This window comes from Dermacentor andersoni, chromosome 4, assembly GCF_023375885.2.
Source record: "Dermacentor andersoni chromosome 4, qqDerAnde1_hic_scaffold, whole genome shotgun sequence".
Taxonomy (NCBI): domain Eukaryota; kingdom Metazoa; phylum Arthropoda; class Arachnida; order Ixodida; family Ixodidae; genus Dermacentor; species Dermacentor andersoni.
In genome coordinates, this window is record NC_092817.1 from 125325287 (window position 1) to 125352959 (window position 27673).

At 46.4% G+C, this 27673-nt stretch overlaps 2 protein-coding genes across 3 annotated transcripts; one reads left to right on the forward strand and one right to left on the reverse strand.

The window, feature by feature from the left end:
• Nucleotides 1-307: 307 nt before the first annotated feature.
• On the reverse strand, nucleotides 308-24805 carry LOC126537587 (protein ILRUN). 2 transcript variants are annotated; one of them, XM_050184717.2, is made up of 6 exons: nucleotides 24510-24805; nucleotides 23905-24059; nucleotides 22660-22814; nucleotides 18032-18218; nucleotides 6981-7114; nucleotides 308-2556 (listed from the first exon to the last, which is right to left on the reverse strand). In XM_050184717.2, the coding sequence occupies exons 1-6, from the start codon at nucleotides 24662-24664 to the stop codon at nucleotides 2485-2487; spliced, it is 858 nt and encodes a 285-aa protein (XP_050040674.1). In that variant the 5' UTR covers nucleotides 24665-24805; the 3' UTR covers nucleotides 308-2484. The 2 variants fall into 2 exon arrangements, with proteins under 2 accessions (XP_050040674.1, XP_050040673.1); XM_050184716.2 differs by having other exon boundaries at nucleotides 6981-7120.
• Nucleotides 24806-25411: 606 nt separating this feature from the next.
• On the forward strand, nucleotides 25412-26968 carry TfIIB (transcription factor IIB). The gene has a single exon (XM_050184714.3). It carries the CDS (start codon nucleotides 25651-25653, stop codon nucleotides 26596-26598), a length of 948 nt encoding a protein of 315 aa, XP_050040671.1. The 5' UTR covers nucleotides 25412-25650; the 3' UTR covers nucleotides 26599-26968.
• The last annotated feature ends 705 nt before the right edge of the window (nucleotides 26969-27673 follow it).

Here is a 27673-nt window from a genome sequence, read left to right on the forward strand (position 1 = left end):
AAGAAATACCTGTTATATCCAATATTTGGTATAGGCATACATACTGATATTGGCAAACATATTTTAGATTTACTTCGTCATATCCGATAAATTGTTATATCAGTGTTTGCTATATCGAAGTCCAACTATATTTTAAATTTACATCTTTCTTAACCGCCGATATTGCATTTGAGTGGCAAGCAAGGAATGTACCAAGAACAAACACAACAGGGCTAATTATTTTACTTGCCAAATATCCACCAGTGCAAAAATACAAGCACGGCCTCGTACCGGCAAGGCTGTGCCTGTGAAAATAAATGCAAACACATCAGCTGTTGCAATCAGTTTTATAAAAACCAAATGATAATTCCATTTTCCAGAAAACTCTTCACAAAGGCGTTTCCTGTAGCATGAAAGGTTATTGACATGTACCCTAGTGGGGAAAGGGGAAGAAACAGGCATCCATAATATAAAATGTCCTTGTTCGTGTGAAACCCTAGAGGTACAGCTACTCACAACTACAGCTGCATACTCTCTCCAGGAGGAAGAAGAAGAGTTTGGGATGGCATAGAAACACTATGTGCACTGCACACTACTACGTAGTCCACCGGACTGCAAGTAGAGAACTACAGTTTCGAGGCCTTGTTGCAACAGACTACTATAGTACATTGTGTGCCATGACCATTCACAACAATGTCCATAAAAAAATGAGGGCAACGGAAAGCTAAATAAATCTATTTCAAACAACTCTGTTCTTGCACGTGTGATAAAACATGCACAAGCTTTTGCACAAAAACACTGGGCGGGCGACAAGAAATGCAAGCGTGTTGACAAAAGCTGAGACGGCTGGCTCCCTGCTGGGCGTGCAAATCAGACTCTGCAAGACACAGGTCCATGTGTCTGCAGGCAACAGAAGACGAGTATCCGAACATACTCGAAACGTGTACTGAACACTGTCACTGGCCATGCTGTCACCAGCTGTTTCTAGCAGCATGTCGAGCTGTCTGCTAGAAATAGCATTATCTAGATGGTGAAAACAATACAGTGGCAAACGCTCCTCCCAACAGCAACAGGACAGAATATAGTGACAGCAACATATGAAATAATGTGTACATCTGAAAACAAAGCACAAGAAAAACATTGTTCGGAAACTTTCTTGCAGAGACAGTATCAAGTACCGTCCAAAAGTTTATAAGCCAGCAATTTTGTTCCAATATTAACTGTTTTGCGCTGACAAAAAAAGAAACAAGTCATAGTGTAGCACTGCTAGCACCAACCATATGTCACAGGAAATCCAAAAGTGGGGTTCAGCCTCAGCCAAAATCAGAGGAAAAAAAGAAGTATCTAATAACACAAACATGCATCATCATTGCAACGGCTTAAATTTGCACTTATTTTTGTCCCCGCTACAGAATAAAACAAAAATTACACAGAAGCAAACCAACATGCTCGCGCAGCCAATCACTACTGCTGTCTACAAGCCTCAAGACCAGTGTTGCTGTACAAGACACATTTAGAACAAATGGGATCATAAGCAAATGCAACAAAAATTACGGCTGTCGGCACAAAACTGTGAACACGCCAGCCTTGCCCATTGAGGTGAGCACTGCCGGTGCAAATGTGGCAGTCGTTTTTTTAATTTATCGAGGCTGTGAAATTACTTGCCAAAGACCAGAAAACAGAAGTCAAGACTGCAAACAACGCCTGGCTGCATTGACAAAAGAGATAAAGTGATACACCCACTTTTGAATTGGGTGAACACAAAAAGTGGCTGAGCACTTCCATGCTGACTCTGGGGTACCAGCAGCATACCGTCTCACACAGTAGAAAATAAACAACAGCTGCAGCAGATGGATTCAGAAGAAATTCTCATTCTTATATAGTACTCGTAGCACCTTTAAAGATGCTTTTATTTAGAGTACAAGATGTTCTATATGCGCTAGCCTAGCCTCTCAAACTAACTGCAACTGTTGTGTATCAACAGCCGTTTATCAAGAGGGACACAGTGCAAAGAGCTCAAGGACATCCTATTTATTAGCCCGCATCAGCCCTTTTTGCTGACCTTGGTCTGATGCAGTGTACTAGGAGACTTCCATCAATCTTCAAGGCTGGAGCCATCACAGCTTAGTATCGGCAGTCTAACATCACACTTCATATCCACAGTAAAAGATAGTGCAACAATACATTGTAGCCGTTCACATCAAAGTCAATAGAACCACTCAGCAGTTAGCCCAAAGCACTGAATACCACTGTCACTAGAATGGGAAAAACGTTTTTTAAAAGGGCAGCCACGCAGTCAGTCACCTACCTGCGCCTTCAAAGTGTATACACACACACACACACACACATGCAGCCAAACAAGAACACACACGCACAAACCCGGGGGCTTCACACAACATATGCACACTCGTGACAGCACATATCTGGTGCCCCTCGGTGGCCAAGAAAAGGAACGTTAGGGGCACGGACGCACAGGAGGATGACAACAACCATGGAGGCATTCTCTCAGGACATCATCTCGTCCTGGCCGTGCTCATAAGTGGGTGGTGGGCACTGGATCACTGTCTCACCTGGGACCTGCACATCACGGCACCATACTAGAATAAACGCAGGACCGATAACATGCCACAGGCCCCTCACTCATTCACAATACTCTTTATTAGTAAAGTTATACATGGCTTGGCCAGCCCTAAAATAGCTGCAAGCTGTAGACCAGTTCTTAAAAGCCTGTAGCAACGAATCTTAACAATAAAACGAAGTTTTAATAGTGTAACCAAATGCAATTGGCGCATCAGTCACGGCAGCTCTACACTTTAGGTTCATGCTACATCCAGGCCCTTCCTCCATCTACAGTCTCCACAAGTTATTGTCTCACATGTGTGACAGTGCAAACAACTGGATTCGTTACACCAACAAAAACTGTCTATAATAACCGGGTGGTTCTACTCCTACAAGGCAGCCAATATGCAGCATCAATGCATTAAAAAAAAGTACCTGCTATGCAGCAAACGAAAACCTTCAGTTCTTCGTTGTCGTGTACCCTGTGGTACACACCAATGTGTACGTGGGTTCGCCCATGCATGTACTTTTATCCTTCACTGCAACAAGATGCTTCATGTACAGGCCCTGCTTATGAACAACTGTAGTGCGGTGAAAGGTTGCGCTGTCGGCCCAGTGCTGCATGTAATTTACAAATCAATTACTTCATTATGGTGACTGCAAATGAAATTATTCTGCAGGAAAGCTGACTAGCAGTGTTGCAAACAGCCTATAACTTTGCGAAGATCCAACCTACATGAATTTGCAACCTGGGCAGTTTAATCCTTCATTCTTCACGACTTTATTTGCTAAAATAAAAAGTTCCCGGACAATTGCATGACTTTTCCAGGTCCCTAGACCATTGAAGGGCATACAGTAAACCCTCGCTGTAACAAAGTCTGTGGGGATGCGCGACTCTCACGCGTCCCCTGATATGTTGTTTTCCCGCATGACTCCCGTCTCCTGTGATCCCCGCGTGGCCTGGCGCCCACAGCGGTCGGTGTGGGTGAAGCGTAGTACGAGAGATGACGCGAGTGTTGCGCTGCTAACAGCGCCTAAAGGCGGGGTTACTTGGGAGCGGAAAGGAGAAGGCTCTTCCTCTTTGGCTCGAACTCGGCAAGCAGCGCGGACGTGCCATGCGTGCGCCGATCCATGCTTCTGCGAGACCATCTCGCGAGGGCTCGTTCGAACGCGCCACCGTTCGCCTGACCGTATGCGCAAATGACCAGGTGTTGGGATCCAGCATGGGGCGAACATATTCGTTCGCTATCCGGTCGCGGTGAGTCCGACTTCCGTGATTTGTCGCACGCCCATCAGCATGTTTTGGGGATAGCAACTCGGCTAGCAGGCTTTGATCTATGAAAGGTGCAATAAATGCCCTTGTGATTGTTTGCACTACTGTGTTGTCGTTCCTTTGTCCCAAGAGCACGGGTGAGAACCCCACATTAGGCTGCCCAACGTGGGGCTCTTGGGGCATCGGACGATAGTTTTAACAGTTTTGCTTCGTTCGAGACCTTTGTTTGAACGGAATCGTGTATAGGGCTAGCATGGATTTTGACCGCTAGCGTCGGCAGCAGGCTTTCTTGAGCGAGGCGACGGTGGCTGTAATGTGTTTGAGCTTTTCAACATGCTAAGCCTTTTCGCAAATGATTTCTTTAATGACATTCGTCAGTACGAGAGCCACGTGGTCTGCATCCTGGGAGAGCGAGGCTTAGCGCCCGCGGAGTATTGGCAAGCCTGAAGTGAGTGAGTACGGAAGCATCGTGGGCGGTCCGAATTTCTTATGTAAAAAGCTTCTTCTATCTCTTTGACTCTGATGAAGTCGCGGCTCTGGGAGCCGGGTGGCCGCGGGCCACGAGTGCCGCTACAGGCTGGCTGGTATTGCGACCTGGCACCGGGCGCTCCGACACCGTCTGGGACGGTGGGCGCCGTCAACTCGGATGCTGTGTGCACCGAGCGGGGTAGGACCACCTAACAGAGCTGATGTCTTCTCGCGGCTGCCTATCTTACGCCCATTTTGGGTGTTCTTTTTTGGATGCCGGTTGTTCTCAGGGTAGCAACGCTTTAGCCCTAAGGCTTTACGAAGCTGCCTGTGGCACGTGGAGGGACACAACCTGGTGGACCGTAGCGTTGAGGTGTTGCAGATTGCTCGCCTCATTCTAGTTAGCATCGCACGAACTGAAATTACTCGTTCGACTCAAGGAAGCGAGCTTCGTTCACGTGACGTTAGCATCTGAGTAGCCGCCCGATCTTTTGCTAGCCGAGTCGAACATCATACCACGTGGGCGATGCGCATGCAGAAGTCCTCTTCCTTGCACTACTTTAGTGTTTGCCGAGTGCGTTGAGTGTACGCAGCGTGATTGGAGTCACCCCTGGTTTGCTGTCACCTGCACATTGTCTGCGCTGCTGCCCCGGACTACGATTGAGCCACTCCGGGCAATGGTGATGCTGTGGCCAGTTCGACGCAGCGACTTCGGCGGCCGCCTGTATCCAGCTCGCAACCATCGGCGGCGGATAAAAGAGCCGGCGGTCACCGACAGCTACTGCGGCTCTCGCCAGCAGGGCGCGTCAACGCGAGCGACGCTTGCTCGTGCCGACTACTGTGTCGCCGTTTCCGGACTCCTGGCCTGGAATCTTGCCGTCGAGTCTGCAAAGCTGCTGCTGTGACCGGCGGACACCAGCAGTGTACCCAAGGACAATGTCGACTCGCATGTTATGGACAGTGGGTGGACATTTCCTCAGTGCGGCCACTGTTGCATGTACTACCTTGTTCGCGAAGCATGCGTTGATGTTAGACCATGTGACATGTTTCGCCGGAATATGTAGTGATTTAAGGTTGGGGAGATGTGGGGATGTGAGACTCTCACGCGTCCCCTGATATGTTGTTTTCCCACGTGACTCCCGTCTCCTGTGATCCCCGCGTGGTCTGGCGCCCGCGGCAGTCGGTGTTGCTGAAGCGCAATACAAGAGATGGCGCGAGTGTTGCGCTGCTAACGCCGCCTAAAGGCGGGGTTACTTGGGTGCCGAAAGGAGTAGGCTCTTCCTCTTTGGCTCGAAGTTGGCAAGCAGCGAAGACGTGCCGCGCATGAGCCGAGCCATGCTTCTGCGAGACCGTCTCGCGAGGGCTCGTTCGAACGCGCCACCGTTCGCGTGAACAATCAGGCGTTGGGATCCAGCATGGGGCGAACATATTCGCTCGCTATCCGGTCGCAATGAGTCTGACTTCCGCGATTTGTCGCGCGCCCATCAGCATGTTTTGGGGATAGCAACTCGGCTAGCAGGCATTGATCCATGAAAGGAGCAATAAATGCCCTTGCGACTGTTTGCACTACTGGGTTGTCGTTCCTTTGTCCCAAGAGCACGGGTGAGAACCCCACATCTGGCTGCCCAACGTGGGGCTCTTGGGGCATTGGACGATAGTTTTAACAGTTTTGCTTCGTTCGAGACCTTTGTTTGAACGGAAGCGTATATAGGGCTAGCGTGGATTTTGATCGCTAGCGTCGGCAGCGGGCTTTCTTGCGTGAGGCGACGGTGGCTATAGCGTATTTCGTCAAGACAGGAAATTGACTTCGTTATAAGTGGTGTTTCCTTAAAAACACAAGAAACTTTGAAAATAATGCAATATTTCGGTTAAAGTCATTTTGTTAAAACGAGAGTTTACTGTAGCCTAAAATAGGACACAGTATGTCATACACACATAAAAATAATTCAAGCTGATGCCATGCACTCATTGTAGGAATCAACGTCACGCAAAGCATCATTTTAACGTGTGCAAAGAGTTGACCAGATACACGGGCATGTGTTACACACGTTCATGTGATGCGACAATTTTGTGTGACACAGTTGTGTGTGCAATGCAACATCAATGGCATGGCGAGGGCACAAAGACGATGGCATGTTGACAAAGAGGACAGCTTGATGGCAATGATAGTGGGACTGTAATAGTGACAACGATGGCCTGACGACTGATCTATTATGCTCTGGCAGAGAAACACCGCAGCCTGTTGCGTTATAACACGGGCCGATCCTTATGGCGGTGCAATCTCGCAAGGGAAGGAAAGTGGTAAGGTTGCTAATCACTTGTGCCATGGGTCTGTGTGTGGCCTAGTGGCTAGAGCATCAGGCTATTATGCTGGGAGACCCTGGTTCAAACAATACCATTGAACAAGTAAATATTTTATTGAGTTACAGCTTGTGTGAGACACCCTGCTGCATCTACTCATTAAGACAGCCAGCAATTGCACAGTGAGAAGAAGAAAGCTATGCTTTAAAAGCTGTAGAAGGGGGTAGTGGAGGGCTTCAAACACCTCCTCTGTGTCGAAGCTGAGGTCACCGGTGTTCACCAGCAGCAAAGTTTAAGCACAGGGAATACCACACTCTCAGTGCAGAACAGAACAAAACATCTTTATGTGCACACTAAATGCAAAAGTGTTCAGTTTGAAACACGGGAGAAAGATTCTCACAGGATCATGAATGCCAGACTGCATGGGAGGATGAGGTTCACTGTTCTGGCAATGACGGATGGCAGGGCAGTCAATGCGGGTGACAGGAAAGCCAGAATATGGAGAGGGTGACTGTTCACATGCTGTGGCCAATTCTGCAGCTGCAAAAAATTCAACATGTAGTTTAATACATATGTAACTACATTACATTGTACACTGGGCATGCACTTCCACTGGAAATGCAACTCTTTCCTGGCCACATGAACACCTAGGCCACCAGTGACAGGGGACTTCAGGTTCATATTTCACTACATCACAAGCAGTAGTTCATTGCTGATGCCAAGCTGTAGACAGCTGAAGCACTGCAGATTTACTGTCCTTTATTTTCACAGCACTCTTACAAAACCAGACCTATAAACATTTACCAGTAGTCGTTGTTTATGCACCACATCTTTGTTCCATTGCACTGCCTCCCAGAAAGGTCATTTACAGAGAAGTTATGACACGTCCACACATAGCTTTCCAAACACACAGCAGTACTAGCCTTCAATAATGCCCTTTAAGTGTGATAAACATGGCTCGAAACAATAATGAATGCCTGTGGGTAAGCATAGTTATCAACTACAAGCACATTTATTTCCATCAACAAATCTTACACGTGATCTTGTCTATTAATACAGTCAACTTAGTTAATGCGATCCTCACGAGACCGACAGAACTGGCTGAATTATCCGACAGGTCGAATTAAATAAGCAGAAAGAACGTCGAAACACACAGTTGCTACCTTTAAAGATAGCCTCGCCGTTATACAGTCGTGTTAAGCAATGAAGTATACCAAGCGGAGAAAAGTGCCACTGTTAAGGGACATAGCACTTGTTCCTTAATTTACACTAGCACATTCGCCATCTCAGGTCCCAGTACGAGCGCTGGATCACCTAAGTTTACTGGCCAGGATTCAGAATTTTTTTTTTTAGACACCCCGCTTTTATGTTGGCTGTAAACGTCCCCTCAACTGAGTACTTTATTTATTTTTTTTTCGTTTTACCCAGCAGCCTTTCTTTTCGTTACATTTCTAATAACACAGATTATTTTCTACGCTTCCCTGTGCACGGCGTGAACAATTATGTAAAGTGTACAAGGCCCCGTTAACGGTCTCATATACAAGACACACATGGTTCAAATCACCACGTCATAAACAGCTCAGAATGGCTGCCAGGATGCCTATTAGGCATCTGGGTGCTTGTACTGCGGCCGGAGGTGGCGGGTGCACGCCTGTATAATTAAGGAACGCCTGCTATGTCCCGTGACAGTGTCCCATTTACATTCTTGGTATGCTACACCACAATAAACTGCGTGCGCTTCACCATATATATAACACGGCTGTATTGCGGCAAAGCTGGCCATTCAAGTTCTAATTATCTGGCCATTTAAGTTTGAATTACCTAATTTTGAGATCCACATAACAGAAGTTTGGGCCCATAGAAAGGTATGGGCGCCGGCCGGGACTGTTGGTCGGGATCGAATTAACCAGAGACGAATTAATGAAAGTATACTGCACCACTGCACTAGAATTTTTTAATGTGCAATTCCTCGCAATAAGTGCACAGAGTTCTGCTTTCACCATACCAAAGCACTTCCGATCCAATGTGTGTGCATAAATCCAAGCTGATCCACAACATGCCCACACTGGCAGCTCTGCCAAAGCTACAACTTGCGTGAGATGTACACATTTGTCCGTAAATATACTCGGTCCTGTTCCGCATGTCAACAAGGAAATGGATACGACATAAGTGGACATTACATCACACTCCAGAAATTTGAAAAAAAAACTTGCTGTGTTAAAGGATCTGACTTTCTTGCTGTTCACTGCCGCAAAAGAAATAAACGCTATAAATATTTAATGACACCAGCCATCAGTATGCCTAGACGCATATTGTTACGGAAGGAAGAAAGAAGAGAGAGGAAGAAGATTGCGAGACGCTGGCTACTGCGTGTTGTTGGTGGTCAGCCATCTTAACTACTCTGACTCATCTTGTATATATATTGTAAATACAGTCTTTCTATACTCCCAACATCCCCATAACATATTGGTTGAAGATGCGGAGTACCACGGCTGGAAACGGAGCTCTGTAGTGGACGTCGCATCACTGTCCGCACCTTCGGTAGTGGTTGTGCAACCCAAGGATCCTGGAACTTTCTGCGGGACCAATGGCGCCGACATTGAGAAGTGGGTGGCTATGTACGAACGCATGAGTGGAATCAACAGATGGGGCCCTACGCTTATGCTAGCTAACCTGTTGTTCTGTCTAAGAGGCACGGCAAAGTTGTGGTATGAAAACCACGAAGAGGAGCAAACCAGCTGAGACCAATGCAAAGAGAAGTTGACAGAGTTGTTTGGCAAACCAGCCGGCCGTAAAATTGGCGTAAAGCAGGAACTGGCCTTCCGTGTCCAATCCCCCACGGAGCCCAATGTCTCATGCATCTAGGGCGTGCTGGCACTTTGTCGTAAAGCCGATCACGACATGACGGAAGCTGAGAAGGTCGGGCACGTACACACACTTAAGGGCATTGCTGACGTCTTTAATCTGCTCATGAGCAAAAGCTGCTCTACAGTTGATGCTATCATTAAAGAGTGTCGACAATTCAAGCAGGCCAAAAGCCGACGCGTCTTGCAACCATTCGCCAGACTTCCCAATACTGCCGCAATGTCGACGTGTGAAGATCAACCTGCACAGCAGCATGTGTCGCCGTCAGAGGACGTGGTGCGAATCGTTCAACGTGAACTGAATGTGATGGTGCCCGCAGCTTTCTGTTCGCATACCCCTGATGCTACCACATTTTCAGTTCCCCTCGTACGAGCCATCGTTCGCCAGGAACTTGAAAACATTGGTTTACATTCTGTCTGTGCTGTCGCCAATCCCAGACCTAACGAACACCCTTTTACTATTTTTGTTCCACCCCGACGCTTCTCCCCGCGTTATCGCAACCCAACTGAGTGGAGAACTGCGGATGACTAGCCGATATGTTTTACCTGTCGCCGCATTGGTCATGTCGCCTGATACTGTCGTAACTCATGGCCCTCAACACCTAGCACGCCGACCAACCTGAGCCGTTTTGATGGAAGTGCCCGCATTGTTTCGCCCACCGCCGAGTCCAACAGCGCCGACAACTCTGCTAGGAACATGTGGTACAGTCGCTCACCATCGCCGCGCAGACACCAGTCTCATTCACCGCAGCCACGTCGCCTTTAGTCTCCTGTGACTTTTGGCCACACCCTTTCAGAAAACTAAGAAATGCAGCCCTCAGAGGTGGTGCTGCATTGCCTACTACTGCAGCAAATCCTCTGTCTGTGCCCACAAGGGGAAGAGTAATTGACTTTAAAATAGACGGCGTACCTGTCCAAGCACTTGTTGACACTGGAGCCCACATTTCTGTGATGAGTGCTAGCCTACGTAGACATTTAAAGAAGGTCCTCACCCCAGCAGCTGCCCGAGTGCTTCTTGTGGCCAACGGTGGCGTGCTGGTTGTTCTTGGAATGTGTACTGTGCATTTAAGTATAGCCTGCCGCCCTATTTCTGTTCTCTTTGCTGTGATCGACAACTGCCCTCACGACGTTATCCTTGGATTGGGCTTTTATCCACTCATTCTGCTCTCATCGACTGCATGACTGGCATTCTTCAGTTAGAACTGCCTCAACTCGCCGATGCTCTGAGTACCGCACTGGTGCTCGCTTCACAGTGTGCGTCCGTCACCCGAGGAAGTTACTTACGTCACTTTGACCGCTCAGCCACAGGTTTCTGACGGTGAACATGTGCTTCGCCCCATCTTCGACATGCTTTTGAACCGGAACGTTGCTGTTCCACATACGCTGGTCACGGTTAATAACGTCATTCTGAATTTTAGCCTGTGCCCTAAAGTGATTCCAGCCGGCATGTTCTTGGCCAGTGTTTCTAGTGGTTACGAATTTGATATTGAGAGTCTGAATGTCGAGAGTGGTTTATTAGCGCCAATTTCAGCTCACAGCTCTGGTTCCTTAACTGATGACTTCGCGAAAATGATTGCACCTGACCTCACCTCTGCACAGGTCATGGACATACGTCTCCTGCTTGAACCGTACAGTGACATCTTTGATTTTGGCGACAGGCCTTTAGGCCAAGCATCTGTTGTTCACCACCGTATGAACACTGGAGACACGAATCCTATTTGTCGGCATCCCTATCAGGCATCGCATGCTGAACGTCGAGTCATCCAATCAGGAGTGGACAAAATGCTCCACAAAGGGGTCATATTGTAAATACAGTATTTCTATACTCCCAACATCCCTGTAACATATTTTAGAAGCAATAACAAAATGAAAGGAACACACTTTTGAAAAAGACATCTCTACAGTACATGATGTTGGTCACAATTCTCAGGAACAGAATTGTACTACATATTTAATGACAGCGGCCAGTATGCGTTCATGCTTATTTAAGAAAAACTAACGATATAAAAAAGGAACACACCATGGAAAAATCTGGCACCAAAGTACATAAGTTTGTCAGAACTCTTAAAGACACCAGACTTGTACAGCTCTTGCAATTGCATCTTTTTTGGTGTACACCCTGAAACTTGGCCACAACATGGTGCTGCGGTACCATGATTTTCTCGATGCCATTTTACCATGTATGTGATGGCACAGTTCATCCTCAACAGCTGTTTGTGCTACTTCTGAGTAATGTTTTCACTGAGTACTTCTGGAGAAGACTCACTAAGCATCGCTGTGGTGATGTGATGTAAGGACTATGCAAAGGACAGTTAGTACACCAGAAAAATTATGAAATACAGTGAAGAGGACACACTGGCACTTTGGTGCTAAGGCCAGATGAAAAGTGGTGATCACCTGAAGCCTCACTCCACCAGCAGTCTCTCAGTCACTGAGGTAGAGTTCTCGGCAATGGAAGCATAGCCATAAGAAAATAAACGACATTGGAATGTGACAAGCATCCGCTGCTGCCGTAAGCTTCTTCCTCAAGTCGACGAAAGTGAGCAATGGGGCAAAGTGAGTGCAATAAGTGATGCTCCAGCTAGATATCCTTTCCAGTCTTTATCACCGAGTTGCCAACAAAATCACTGAAATGCAGTTCAGGCCTCTACTGTTGAGCCTTGTCATAAGGAAGCCACATCCAACACAAGAATATCTTCATCATATACAATATTCATTATAAGCATGTACCGTATTTACTAAATTTTGTTGTCAAAATTTGATTTTTTTTTTTTTCCTGTGTGATGATCGCACCCTGAACTTGTCGCAGCGATATGTCGTGTGCCAAGTCTAGCTAATGATGATCGTGCTTACCATCCGCCGAATGCTACGTGAACGGCTCTTGAAGACATACCAAGCCGTCTGCACGCACCCAACATTAATAAGAAGATGCCCCCATTTCATCACTTTCCGCACTTCCATGAAAAAAAAAAAAAACAGCTAGAACCAAACTTGCCTCGGCTTTATTATTTGTAGGCTTCATAACGGTTTTGGTCAATAACAACATAAAGGGCGCCTTTCGATTCTTCTCGTCTGTACTCGTGGACACGCAACAAATCGTTAGCGACAACAATAGTGGCCTCGTTTACACAGATACGTTAGACGTGTACCCTATTCATACGCCGACGCTGGTAGCGCAGCTAAGATATCTTCCCACCCCTAGCGGAAACGTGCCGTATTAGGATAGCAGTGAAGACAAATGCCGCAGTTTCCGCAGCATGCCCGCCATGTGTTTCTATGTCACTGGCAGCTAAGTGTGCCCCTCTCTGTTTCTGTCCCCTCAAAGTGGACATGGCTACGTTATTTTTGCAAACTTGCCGATATTAACGATATTATTCATTACTGATACGGAAGAAACTGTTTCAATGCGCGTGATGTACTCATGAGAAGAAAAATAATCGCATTCGGTGTGTTCGGCTTGCTCTGCCAGCTGCCATTCTTGTTTTGGTGTCCCGCACTGACAGCGGCAGCCGCCTGCTTGTCATCCCGCAGTAAATGCGAGATGAAAAAAGAAAACGTTTACTTTCATGGGAAATTTAACCTGCGTCATGATCGCACCTATGAATTTGCATACATTTTTTTTACAAAAAAGTGCGATCATTATGCGAGTAAATACGGTATTCGTTACCTGCTGATATTGCCTGATAACTGTTTTAGATTAGAACGAAAGCTGAGCTAGTTGGTAAGGATTCATAATGAGAAAAAGGGGGTAAGGCATGCAGACATGGACACAAGAGAAGAGAAGTGGACAACAGGAACGCTTCTCTTATCTTGTGTCTGTGTCTGCACGCCTTGCCCCCTTTTAAAGCTAAGCTTTCTTTGCCTTTTCCTTCAACTTTCCCGCTGCTGCTGCTGCTGCTGGGGTTGCTGCTCTCGCGCACACCACGTCGAAGGCTTCAGAGCGTGTATATATATGACAGGCGCGAGTAAGAGAGGAAGGCAACGGGAGAAGTTCGTTTTCACCCCACCGCGTCGAATGTGCACAATGCCCTCTGGTGCTCCCTGGCCATCGCCACATTAGCTGCTTGACAACTGTAATTATCCTCGATTCCCCTCAGAAGCATTGCAGAAACTGCAGCGCTTCCCTTTCTACTAACGCGCCAGGCCAGAGGGGACACAGATAGAACTGTAGAGAAGAGAAGAAGGACAGGGAGGAGAAGAGGTAGTTCCCATACAAGAGGGGGGGGAGGTGATGTGAGAAGGCAAGGAAACCCCGCTGCTATACGACAGCGGTTGCGGAGAAACAGGATAAGCTTAAGTTCAAGGTATGGTACAATACGCTGCTGCTATTTCTGAAAAATAAACGCCACGCAAATATGTCAAACGGGCAACTTATGCAGGGCATACAGAAGCAGAGCTGCATTATTTAGATTGCACGGCACGGTCCAGGAGACACTGCCGGTCGACCGTCAAATCAACACTTCTGTGCCCGCCGATTATCTTTGCGGCTACGGCATTGCTAGAGGTCGTGGATTTGATCCCAATCATGGCAGTCACATTTTGACGGGGGCGAAATAGAAAACGCACATGCACTTAGATTTGGGACACGTTAAAGAACATCACGGTGTCAAAATTAATCTGGAGTCCGCCACTACAGTGTGCCTCATAATCCAAGTGTGGTTTTGGCATCTACAGCCCCATAATCCAATTTAAGTTTAATACTTCTGCCACAACGCAATGTGCCATGTGAAGAAATGACAATGCTCAAAACTCTCAGAAGTTATAGAATACAGCACGCAACAACGCCTCAAGCAAACACCTCTCCCTGTGTGTTCTGTGTACTACGCAGACAAACAGCAGTGGTGCACGCAAGGTAACGTTTAACATCAACTCACCACTCTCGCATTGACCTAAACGTTGAAGAAATTAAGCTTTAGCCATCAACATCACCGCTAATTATCGCCGATCAAAGCATCCAGCATGGAAAGCTTCGCTTACGTAGATTCCTACAGTGCGTGGGATCTGCATAAATTTTTGCATTATAAATCCTGTTTTAGATTTGCTTTGTTATATCAATGTTCGTTAGAATGAGATTCAGCTATACAACTGCCTGAAAGCTAGCCTGTGGAATGCTACATGGTAAGCCAAACTCCAGCTGATTCTTTTGCAAAAGGGGTCCACCCCCTAAGGCATTTAGAAAAAAGTCATAGCTGTTGCTCAAACCCAACACACCGAGATGACAATACATACAAAGCCAACATCAGAGATGCTTCTTCACAAATTGTATCACACTATCGTTCACCTAGAAAGCCATTCTTTGAATGTTCCCACTGGTGGATTCATTTCTTGATATGCTAACACAACCACGTGCCAAACAACTATGCCCAAAGTCATCAGATTAGTTTTAGTTTGAAAGCTATGGTTCGCTGAGTGTCGCCTTTCGGCTTCCTGTTGCATGGTGGCGCTTGCCATGCTGTTTGCCCTACCGGCTCAGCTCGTCACATTCGTCCTCACCACCTGGTAGAAGCAGCGAGAGTGGTTTTGTATGTGTGCTTATAGAGAAGTTTCAAGGAAAGATGCCGAAAGCATCCTACCAAAAAGACGTTAGATTTTACAAACACTATCCTAAACAAAGCAGTTTCAGTTTCTTTGAAAGGCAGTCCCATGTTTGGGGATATTTTTGGGAAGCATGCGACAAGTTGGAATTGAAAACATTGCTTGGCTTGGGTGCGCAGAGCATGTGGCCACTTAGCATGCCAGGTGCTTATTTTTATAAGTATACATGTGCACTTCTATGCAAGAAATGTGGATCAACAGCTTGATAAGCGAGAAAAAGTTGTCACAGCAAATAAGAAAGGTCACCTTCTGTAGAATGCATTCAATTTTTGTTTTCGTGCATGAACATAAATATTCTCAAAGTGAACCTGAAAAATGCTCTCATCTGTGCTGTGTTCCATGCATCGGAAATTGCGCACGGAATTTCGTGACTGGTCTCATAACAGAATAGCACATCGCCATTTGTAACTTTTCTTTAATGTGTGATGCATTCTTCACAAGCAATATTGATAACCTGATGCCAGCGAGCACTACAATATCAAGGATAAACTTTGCAAATGCAACACGTTATATGAAGTGCGATCCAAGTAAAACATTCCAGTTCATTGCGACCTTGCTTCAACTTGCTCTTTGTCTCACCCTTACTGCTGATGACAAAGCACTCTGTGAGAGTGGAGTTTTCACCTGGAATCTCAAAAAAAGGTCAGCAAATTTCAATTCTGCGTGTTCACTCTCAGTGTGATAGCGGATGAAATCCAGCGGTGATGGCTGCTTAGTGCACGCTCTCCAGGCTCAGCTCACAGCAGCACAAGCACCACGTCGTGATTGGAAACGGACAGGGGCCACTTTCTGATCCTACCATATTAAAGGAGCTGAATCCCATGATGCACCTGGAGACAAGGAACTGTTGCTTAACAGCAGTGTCAAGAGGACATTGTTGACTACCTTAGAGCAACCAGAAACGTGATGGTTGGCGCTGATATTGATTGCAGCACCACAGTGGAACACTGCAGGCACCTTCTAGTGCATACATCTGATTGGAACCAGGAAGACCTCTAACTAGCTTGGCTAACAGCATTGTTGAGAAGATTCTTCAAGAACGTTTTTGCATTTCCAAGTGTTACTACCTTGAGAAGACCAACATAAAATTCAATCGTAAGTAGCACAAGATCTGTGAGTGGGCAGATTGAAACTAAGATGCAGGAAAAAAAATTTCAGGAAGAAAACAATCATTTCTTGCAAGACTGCCAGGCACATGCAACAGTCTCTGCATGCTGAGTGGCACTCCCGAATGCAACTAACTTTTCATTTTTTAATAAGCAGGCTTTTCTACCCAAATATACCCCATTTTGCAGGAACCCTTACTAATAGTACTGTTGTCTACATATTGTGAATGTTTCTCAATACTTTGCTGCTGTTTGGTTCGTAGCTGTGCGCACTTCTTTATAAATCCAGAAATGTTCTGAATGTCAGCTACCTGGTTGCATCTTTTAACAGGTATGGACACCATAATAAAGAGAACTTCTTTAGCTACAGTTTTTTATGCTGCAAACAGTGTAACTCTTCTTTTTTTCCTCGGTGGATTACTTATGGATACCCAAAAATTCCCATTCTTTTACAGTCAGGAATTATTACCCACCCATGTGCACACAGAGAACAAATTAGCTATTGTTTCTCCCTGTAGAAGAAATGCAAGAATGTGTGAAGTAATACAGAAGTAAAAATGCTCAGGCAACATCCCAGGTAAGAGCAGCTGAGTTCCACCCCTTCCACTTTACATGAGTGGTACATGAGTAGATTCTCATCTGACAAAAAATGTGTATGTAAAGGATGGATTCACTACTATCGTTGATGCCATAGGATTGAAATGTTCCAGCAACCAGATGAAACGAGACACTACACTCGACGGCTTGGCATTTGCTACGAAGTGCTTCAGATCGGCTTATACCATATTTACTCGCATAATGATGGCACTTTTTTGCCAAGAAAAGTGACCCAAATTCAGGGGTGCGATCATTGCACGGGTTAAATTTTCTGCAAAAAGAAAAAAAAAACATTTTTTTTTCATCCCGCATTTGCTGCGGGATCACAACGGGTCAACAAACAGGTGGCTGCCGCTGTAACAGTGCGGGACACCAAAACAAAAATGGCGGCCGGCGGAGCAAGCCGAACGCACCAGACGCGATTTTTCTTCTTCTCGTAAGTACATTACGTGCATAGAAACAGTTTCTTCCGTATCAGTAATGAATAATATCGTTAATATCGGCAAGTTTGCGGCAATAACGTAGCCATGTCCACCTTTATGGGAGAGAAACAGAGATGAGGACGCTTAGCTGCCAGTGACATAGAAACACATGGCGGGCATGCTGCGGAAACTGAGGCATTTGTCTTCACTACTATCCTAATACGGCACGTTTCCACTAAGGGTAGGCGAATATCTTAGCTGTGTTACAAGCGTTACAAGCGTCGGCATGTGACTAGGGTACACTTCTAACGTATCAGTGTAAACGTGGCTACTATCGTTGCCGCTCGCGATTTGTTGCGGCCCACAAGTGCAAACGAGAGGAATCAAAAAGCGCCTTTTTGTTGTTGTTGACCACAACCATTATAAAGCCTACAAATAATAAAGCCAAGGCAAGTTTATTCTAGCTTCTTTTTTTTCATGGAAGTGCGGAAAGTGATGAAAGGAATGAAATGGGGCATCTGCTTATTAATGTTGGGTGCATGCAGACCGCTTGGTATGTCTTCAAGAGTTGTTCGCGTAGCATTTACCAGATGGTAAGCACAATCATCATTAGCTAGACTTGGCACACGCGATATCGCTGTGATATCGCCTCAGCGATATCGCGTGTGCATAAGTTCGCGTGCACACGTGCATAAGTTCGTGTGCGCATAAGTTTGGGGTGCAATCATTACACGGGAAAGAAAAAAAAATTGAATTTTGACAACAAAATTCAGAGGTGTGATCATCACGCGAATATGGTCATTACGCAAGCAAATACTGTATGCAAATTTCTGCACAAATTGAGGAGCAGTTGGCCACACCAACTACCTTTAGGCGATGCGAAGGGGTTGGCAGCTGTGGGGCAGGGCACGCTGTTGTGGGTGGGTGAGCCCAGCTGGTGGAAGGCTTCCATCTGTTGGGTGACTGCCAGCAGACCCCCTTCGGCCACTGTCAAGATGGCCCAGATGACCTCACCAAACACCTGGCCTCCCATCGTGGCCATCCGCCACTGGCCCTGGGGGAGGGGAACCAAACAAATATGGTGACTCAAAGGTGGACATAACAATACACCACAGCTGATCCACAAACAGAATTAAGCTCACCATTCATATAACCAGATCGCCTTGTTATGGTTCATGCCTCTGAGGGGTTGATTCATCGATTCATTCATATGAATTTAATGCACCTAAGCAACACTGGGGCCCTAAGAGATGCCATACTAGAGAGCTCAAGATTAATTTTGACCACCAGGGGTTCTTTATTGTGCAATCTAAGCACACAAGCATTCTTGCATGTCAACCCCATTGAAATACAGTTGCCATGGCTATGAATCGAACCCGTGACCTTGTGCTCATCAGCAGAACACCACGGTCACTACCACCACTCAGACAGGCCGAGGCAGGGAAACATTCAATAATCAAATCTAGCTTGAAAAAGAAAGAAAAAAATAAAGCACCATGATATCACTTATTGAGAAACTGGGTTCATATTTGTAACCTTCTTTATTCAAATGAAACAGAGGAACTGCATAGCACCCCTTCCTTTACCTCCAAAATTTTTTTTATATTTCTTTTTTAGAAGCAGCACAGTTTACATGCAGAAAGAATGGGTATGTTACTTACAATCACCTGACATTTCCAGCACTGTCATCACTACATTTTTAATGCTTACACTGTAGTAAAACTGTTGACAATCAGTGCGCGCCCAGAGTAGTTCACGTGACATGTTTTTTTTTTAACGGCGCGCTGAACCACTTTTTATCGAAGTGGAGAAAGGCATTTGAAGTGAAAATAGGCTATTTCAGAAATACTTTGCCGCAAAAGGTACTTGAATGCGTCCAGCAGAAGCAGAGTTATTGGCAATCAAACACGGCCTCTGCTGTGCTCCCGTCCATTCTTCAATGCTTAGCATTTCAAAGGCTATGGCGCAGTGGGACGTGCCCACAACGCTCTGCCTTCTAAATGTCACCATGGCGCGAAGTTCAAATTTCATTTTGGAGATGCCACGACTTCCGTCTTTGGTGCCTACGATGCACTAAACATAAGCCAAATGCGGTTGTCCTCAGCAAGCTGCAGTATGCTTAGCCAGTGGACACGTGGCAGCGCCCCGTGGCTACCGCGGTATCTACGCCATGTAGCCGACCGCAGCTTGATGTCGGCTATCGGCCAATAGCAGCAGTCTAAGGGAATGATGAAATAAAATGTCCGATGATGAAATAAAGCGTCCAGAAGAGAGTGAGGACAGGGCCTTCTGTTGAAAAGAGAGAAATTGAGAGAAAGGTTATTTCACGATAGGCTTGCGAGCTCCAGCATGGCATACGACAGTAAAACTTGATGCGGTGTTCACAGCAGCAAATGCTACCCGCGGACTATGTTATTTCACCAAGCCCGAGGGGTGGCTTGGGACCCCTTTAAGGACGCTAACTGTTTGTTCAAGAATACAGCTCACTTCAACTGCCTTTAGCTTTCTTTTTTACAGCAGGTGGAAAATTTTGTTAAAAATTTTTCTGAAGCCTAAATTTCCTGTACTCATTCATCTTGACCCAACTTCAAAGACAGTAGTTGAACTTATGTCGTACTTGATACTCAGTCTCAGAACAAAGATTGTTGTCACATGCAAGGTCCCGTATCACAGAAGAGCCCGAGAGATCTTTGGCAGGTACAACCAGTGGCCCCCTGCTTAGTGGAACTGTATGGCCTGTGCAATCCGATACAGACCAGCAGCAATTCACTGGCATGCTACTTTGAGGAAGAGGTCACCATAATGTTTGCTTGCGGAAAAGAAAACTGTGTGCTCATCTCTGCACAAGTTCCACGAAAACAAGCATAAGCGGGAGTTCCCGAAAGGTGCACTGCACAGATGCATGCAAGGTCTGCCACGCACGAGACCTCGCTCAGACCTTTTAGTCATTCATCACAGGCTCGAAAACCTTATGAAGCCAACACACAGTGAAGCTAAGAAGTGTATAAGGAAAATTAACACATTTAATTTAAATCTAGAAGTAACAAACAGGAGGGAAATGAATGGAAGACAGCTGGATGCCAGTGGAAGTCGAACCTACAACTTCTGCAGGACGGTTGCAATGCTCTGCCGATTGAGGCCTGTCAGCAGTTGCCCCTTGTCTACTTTTTTTCTTGGGTATTTAACCTAAACCTGGGATTGAAAACAGAGTTCGCAAGTGGACAGGACATTAAGAAACACAAATGACATAGACCTCTATGTCTTACCCATATGCAACGCACAAACTCGGTTTTCAAGAAAAGTGTGCCCACTAGTCCGTGAACAAGTTAGTTTGGAGTTAAACCTGGAAGTGTTAGCCAATACACCTCATGGCCATGGCTCACACATGTGACAACACACAATAGTGTCATGCACACATGCACTACATTGTTTGTATGTGCATGTGTGTGTGGCCCACATACTGATTGTTCGATGTCGAGAAACAAGGGTTATTTCATTTACTCTTGTTACTTAGCATAGCAATACACTTCTGATGCTGTTACAACAATGCTGCTCGAGCAAAAATGCCGCTTACCACTGTAGCTTGGCCTCCAGGTTGAGTTTTAATTGAAAGTGCAATTACACACTAATGCAAGCTCGGCCTAATATCTGATTTTGCCGTTGTCTTTAACATTTTAATGAAGGCAAATGGCACTAGCCAGTTTCAAGGCATGGCAAAAAGAAAAGGAAAGGTGCAGTGTAATATCCTGTGTTGGCTTCCAGTTTCAATTTCGAATCGGTTACATCAGGGCGCCACTCAGCGCCAAAAGCTGTAAGTACACCTGTTGTGTTTCCCCTCGCTGGAATAAAGTCATTCTTTGTCTGGTCCCCGGCTCGAGCAGTCCAGCTCTTCTCTGTGGCGCTCCGTGCCCCGGCCGTTTAGGCCTCATGCGTCCTGCGTCCGGCCGCACCGTCGAAGCTACTACAGACTGGCGACGAGGTAAACTGTTTACTCTACTTGCTACATATCCTTGCCATTCTAATTATGCTCCTATCCTGCTTCCGGCATGCAAGACACTGCGTCTACTTCGACTTCGTCCACCTCAACTCCCCCGCCTTTGTTCTTGGTGCCCAGCATGGCGTTCGCACCCCCCGTGCCGCCTTTCCTTGCATTACCCGGTACTCCTTCAGTACCGTGGCTCATGTGGAAACATTCTTTTTGCACGTTTCTCCAGGCGACCAGATGAGGCACTACAAGACGAGAGGAAGAAAGCCATTTTACTCAGTAACTTGGGCTTCGAGGGGCAGCGGCTCTACTACGACCTGGCATCGCAAACAGACCTGACAACTGCAACTTTTGAAGACATTCTTCACCTCTTCAACCGACATTATGAAGAAAGCACCAATCCCCTGGTGCACCGCATTACCTTCAGGGACAGAAAGCAAGTACCCGGGGAAACCTTTCAGGACTTCGTCACCACGTTACAAAGGCTAGCGCCTGCTTGTGCATTCGGCACTTGGCACGACGAGTCCCTTCGCGACCAAATTTTGCAAGGCAACGCATCAGCAAGAATACGAGAAAGGTTACTCTACGAAGGATCATCCCTCAGGCTCAAGAAAGCCGGGGAAATCGGACGAAGCGTACAGTAAGTTGACAAGGAACTTCAAGTCTTCAACAGCACGTCTGTTCAGCGCGTCTCGACGCAACACCAAGTTGGCGTCGACAGCCTTCACCTTCCTCGCCCGGGCGCGCAAGGTGGCGGTTCTCACCACCCTTCTCCCTCGACTTGACGGCTTCAAGATGGCGCTCGAAGGCATGGCGGAAAATCGCCTACATGGCGCCTGGCCCAAACTCAGCGAAGCCAGTCGAGACATCGCAGTCCATTGCTACCGATGTGGTTCACCTCACCACATCGCATCCTATCCAGGCTGTCCGGCCAAACTCGTTTCCTGCCGTGCGTGCGGAAAGGTGGGTCATTACGCTTCAGTTTTCCGTTCGAGGAGCCAAACGCATCGACAGTCCCCTACTCGAACGCAGCTTGTTTCCGCTACCACTGATACAGAATCAGCCACTACAGACTTGTCTGAGCTTACAATCCATGCTTTGGGCATTGACATTCAAGGGTCTTCGCTCACATGTCAACAAGTGTCAGGAGTTCCAGCTGACCCAAGCGTTCAGCTTCCGTCTCTTCCACACAACGCTCCAACAGAGTTCACCCATCTGTTCTCAGGACAGTTGGGACTTGTAAAGGGCTTCATCCACGATGTTCGTCTCTGAGTTCCAGTGCAACCAGTCTTAGCGAAACTGCGTCCTCTACCTCTGGTTCTCCGTAAGCAAGTCTCCACCGAGCTGCAACGGCTGGAATCAGCTGATATCATCGCACAAGTCACAGCGTCCGAGTGGATCTCTCCACTTGTCATGGTTCGGAAGAAAGACAATTCCATTTGACTTTGCGTCGATCTTAGAGAACTCAACAAGGCTATTGTCATCGAAAAGAAATAAATAACATACACACCTGGTAAACACCTGGCTTTCCAGGACTTGACATTTCCACAGAAACGTCTGTCGTGTGGCCTGGCCTCAGACTCTCCACGCTGACTCTGTTCATGTGTCCTAAGTGGTCACCGCCAACAAATTTGAGCGAGCACGCAGGCGGCCAGTCAGTGTCCCCTAGGGGTAACAAATTGACAAAGAGGAAGCAGACCATGTGCAAATCACCAACAAAATAAGAAATAATTTAAAAAAGAACAATGCTGTAAAGATGTGCAAACATGAGAACAGATGTTCCAGTTATTCCTTGAATACCTAAACTCATTTACTGCAAGCAGCCCCAGTTATTATGGAAATGAGATTTTATAAGAGCATTAATTTTGCTAACTTTGAAGAATTTTTTAAAGTGTGGCAGGGCAATCTGATGATGCAGTTATTATTTATTTGCTTGCACGAAGTAAATGCAGCTAAAATGTCAGACATTAAACCATCTGATCGCTAATTTAATACCAAGCACGCCTGCTCGGTTATACATATATATATATTTTTAGATTTAATCATGCTGTCTCTCTAATAAAGCGTGATGAATGAGCAAACACGATTACATCATTTTCTAACTCATGAAAGCTTTCTTGCAGTAAAAAAGTACAGCCATAACATATCTTCATAAATGCATACATTATGCTCAATGCATGTTCTAAAAAATCGGTCATTACCATCACAAATGCATATACTATGTCAGTACTGAGATTAAAATATGTGTACAAATAAGCTATGAACCTGAGGCTGCGCATAACTTTGCAAACCAGCCAAGTAAGGCGTACCAACAGCAGCCGATTTCTGCTTACATATCTGATAACCAGTAAACAAGCATAGAATATGGTGTGCATCTGTCCATAACGCACGAATCAGCAAAACGAAATCAAAATCAAAATAAAAAGAAAGTATGAAATAGCTAATGAACACCTCTTGACTGTTCACATTTCCGCTCCCAACGAGCGATCCAAACACGTAAGACAATAGGTCAGTTATTGATGTGAAATAATACTAGGTCGGCAAGAAACTCGTCGCAACAGCCAGGAGCTGAAACCTTCAATTTTTCTAGTGCAAAAACGACTACGAAACAACGCCGATATTCAGATATACGTGAACAAGGGGGAAGAGAGAAGAAAAAAAAATTACGCTTCCTATGCAAGCGCAGCGGGCCGAATGCGTGCTGTAGAATATGAATGGTCGTGACGCAATCGGAGAGAGCGCAAGGTTACCTCACCTGTGTTCTGTATCCTCCACGTCTTGATGAACCTCGTATTCGGAGGTACAGCTTCCCCATCGCCAATGGTAACATCCTTTATGAGGGTCATAGAGGGTCCATTCTCCTTGGGGGCGTCGATATCAAAATAGGAGCAGACTGCAGCTTGTAGGTTCCTGTACACAACGCGAAACCAATGCGTAAAGTAAAAAAGTACGGCTAGTTTCACGCGTGCCCGATATCATGCGACGACGCCGCCTCATGACAGGTCTGCGACTTGCTTATCGGGGAAGAGAAAAATGTTCTGGTCTCTAAGCAAGGGGCAATGCAATGGAATTGCAGCTGTTTAGAAGTGACGCTACGTTCTGTCGAGTGGTTTCGCTTCGCCACCTGTACGCTGGGACCGCAAGAAAAGTTAATAAAACCACTGCCAATGACTTCAAGGAAATAAAAATGCACTGTTGTTATGCGCGGAAAGCCCAATCACCTCACGTTATGTGCAATGCAAGCTCCTGCAATCGTTTAGCATCACGAGATGAGTAATGCAGTAGAGCCTAACCCTAACGCTGGTGCATGAACGACCAACTGTCAACGCTTGCGCGTGCCATGCGCTTCATAAGACTCACCAATTGTTCATGTCCAGAAAGAACGCACATTCTGTAGTGTTGAGCTGGTAGCCAAGTACCTTCTGAAGTTGGCAAATTAAAACATCACGGTCGGTCGTTCCTAGGCAGCTAAACTGTTGCAGCAAATTAAGGTCTAAATCACTGTCAATATCCATCGCTGCAAGCGAATTGAGAACTACCCATCAAGAACAGTTCGTCGTTTTCCCACGCCGTTGCGATCGACTCGAAAGTACTTTCGTCAACCGCATATCATCCGCTCATAAACACAGACAGACGCCATGACGGTGCAACCAAATGATGACGTAGTGACCAATGCATTATGGGTAATATTACAATTAGCCACGTGTTGTTGTGACGATTGATGACGATTACATCAGCTGGGCCACTGGTGTGTTAAAGCCTGTCTAATCTTCCAAAACCACTTGAGGGCGCCACTTTCCCAGCGTCAAACTTTGCCGTCATGGGGTGCTGTAGCTATCACACGAAATGTTTTTGTTTGAAGACAATTATTGTGCTATAAAATGCAGTGCGCGAGTAGTGGGAAATAAAGAAGAAAAATCAAACTTCAAACTATTTGGTGCTATGTAATTTGTGATTACCTTCATGTTCGAGAATGGCGGAAACAAGAGTTTCCTCTGGCTGCAGAGACCTCTTTTGCTACACATAGCGAGCGTGGAATGGTGGAGATTCTAAATAGTTGAAGAATATATGCTGCCTGCTTTCCACATATGTAGCTCACACAAGAGAAAGTTGGTTCTTTATTCTGTACAAGAGCACACACGCCAAAAAAGAAACCCACGGCCGCAAAGTCGGATTGTGGCGCCATCTACGCAGTTAGCTTACTGAGGGTTGGAACATAGAGTTTCCTACAAGGAAACTCTATGGGTTGGAATATTCTAGATGGGTTTCGTACGCAACCGTAACAACTGCTCGCAACCTTTCGGTGTTCGTTGGGCTGTGTGTCGTGGTGGCGCACGTCCCTTCCAGCAGGCGTAATTTTGAACGAAAAGCGCTTGGGTGCACCGTCTCATTGAAGCCTGCTGGATTTCAGATGTTTTGCATTTGCTATTGTACGTGATCTCGTGTATTGTGAACGCGTTGGCGATAGTTCCTCGCCGAAGGCAACGTTCTCCGCTCAGCTATGGCATCTGGATCTCGCGGTCCCAACTCCAGGGTGTTCTGCCCCGACCACCCGGATGCTGCGTTGGTGGAGGATTACAGGGCAGGCGACATGATCTGCCCTCAGTGCGGACTCGTCGTTGGTGACAGGATAGTGGACGTCGGCACGGAGTGGCGAGTGTTCTCCAACGAGAAAAGCAACAGCGACCCAGCCCGAGTCGGAGCGTCCGAAAATCCTCTCTTGAATGGCAGCGACCTGGCCACGATGATCGGCAAAGGTACGGGTGACGCCAGCTTCGACGAGTCTGGCACGGCCAAGTATCAGAACCGCAAAACGATGAGCAGCGGGGACAGAGCCCTCATGAACGCATTCAGAGAAATCAGCAATATGGCAGACAGGATCAATCTGACGAAGACCATAGTGGACCGAGCTAACCTTCTCTTCAAGCAAGTTCACGATGGCAAGACGTTGAAAGGGCGCAGCAACGATGCAATCGCATCCGCATGCCTGTACATAGCTTGCCGCCAGGAAGGAGTGCCGCGTACGTTTAAGGAGATATGCGCCGTGTCGAAAGTCTCCAAAAAGGAGATTGGCCGTTGCTTTAAGCTCATTCTCAAGGCCTTGGAGACTAGCGTGGACCTGATCACAACGGGAGACTTCATGTCCCGCTTCTGTTCCAACTTGGGTCTGCCATCGTCTGTTCAAAAGGCCGCCACGCACATTGCTCGCAAAGCTGTTGAGCTGGACATTGTTCCTGGCAGGAGTCCCATTTCAGTTGCAGCGGCTGCCATTTACATGGCTTCACAAGCATCCGAGGACAAGAAGTCTCAAAAGGAAATCGGGGACATCGCAGGTGTGGCAGATGTGACCATACGACAGTCTTACAAGCTCATGTACCCCCGTGCTGCCGAGCTATTCCCCAAGGATTTCAAGTTCTTCACCCCCATTGAGCAGTTGCCTCAGTCATGAGATACACTGCTTCATTGCGTCTTCCTTTTTCACTCTTCTCTGCTATATTTACGCTCTTATGTGTGTGCGTTTGCACTTGTTCCACCGTGGAGAAACATGACACCTACTTGTCTGCACGAATTATGTGCTTCCTATCACAGGGACACTTTTGCATCAGCCCACAATTATGGCATGAACACCGTATTCACTTGGATACAAATTATGAGCACCTTTCAAATAAAGCAAGTGAAGAATAAGCAGCTGTCCTGTGTTTGTGCTGCATTGGCTGCTGTGACCCTGCAGTGACAATGTGAAAAATTGTGAGCCTTCTTCGCACTGATGTGAAGAGAAATTGCAGTGTTAACAGTGGCTGAATAAATTGTAATTATTACCCATTGTGCAATAGCAAACCATTTCTTGTACTGTAACCTCGGCACTGCATGTTTTCACCCTGGTGACCCATTTTTCCTTTATGATGGTAATGAATTGCACCAATGCATAACTCGCTAAAAATAATCGCCGTCACTGCAATGTTATCTTGGATAAGCTTTGCAAAACCACAAGCACTAATGCATATTGAATGCATATCCTCCCTGGCCCTGACCTACCCAATGTGGTGGCTTAGTGGCTTTGGTGTTGTGTTGCTAAGCCTGATGTTGCAGGATCAAACCCCATTTGTAGTGGCTGCATTTTGGTGGGGGTGAAATACAAGAACACCGTGCATTGGGTGCATGTTAAAAAACCCTAGGCGGTTAAAATTAACCCAGGCTCCCCCACTACGGCGTGCCTCATAATCATATCTCCCCAGACCTGAACACAGCTCAGGGACATGATTGCTTTTCATGTCCATTCTTATTGGTAACTCGTTTGTTAAAAGCATAAAAAATGCATTTTTAAGTTGTGTTGGTTAGATGCTGGAAGTAACGTCTCCATGTACATCAGGAAAGCAATTGTCCCCTCATTTTTAAAATTTTTGTTGTCTTAAACAATTGTCTTTGCCTAAACGTGGAGGCGAATATAAAACATTGCTTGATACATCGGTGTTTTGAGGCTTTGTGCTGAATTTTCGGGTTAACAAAAGATTCGATGCGCACTT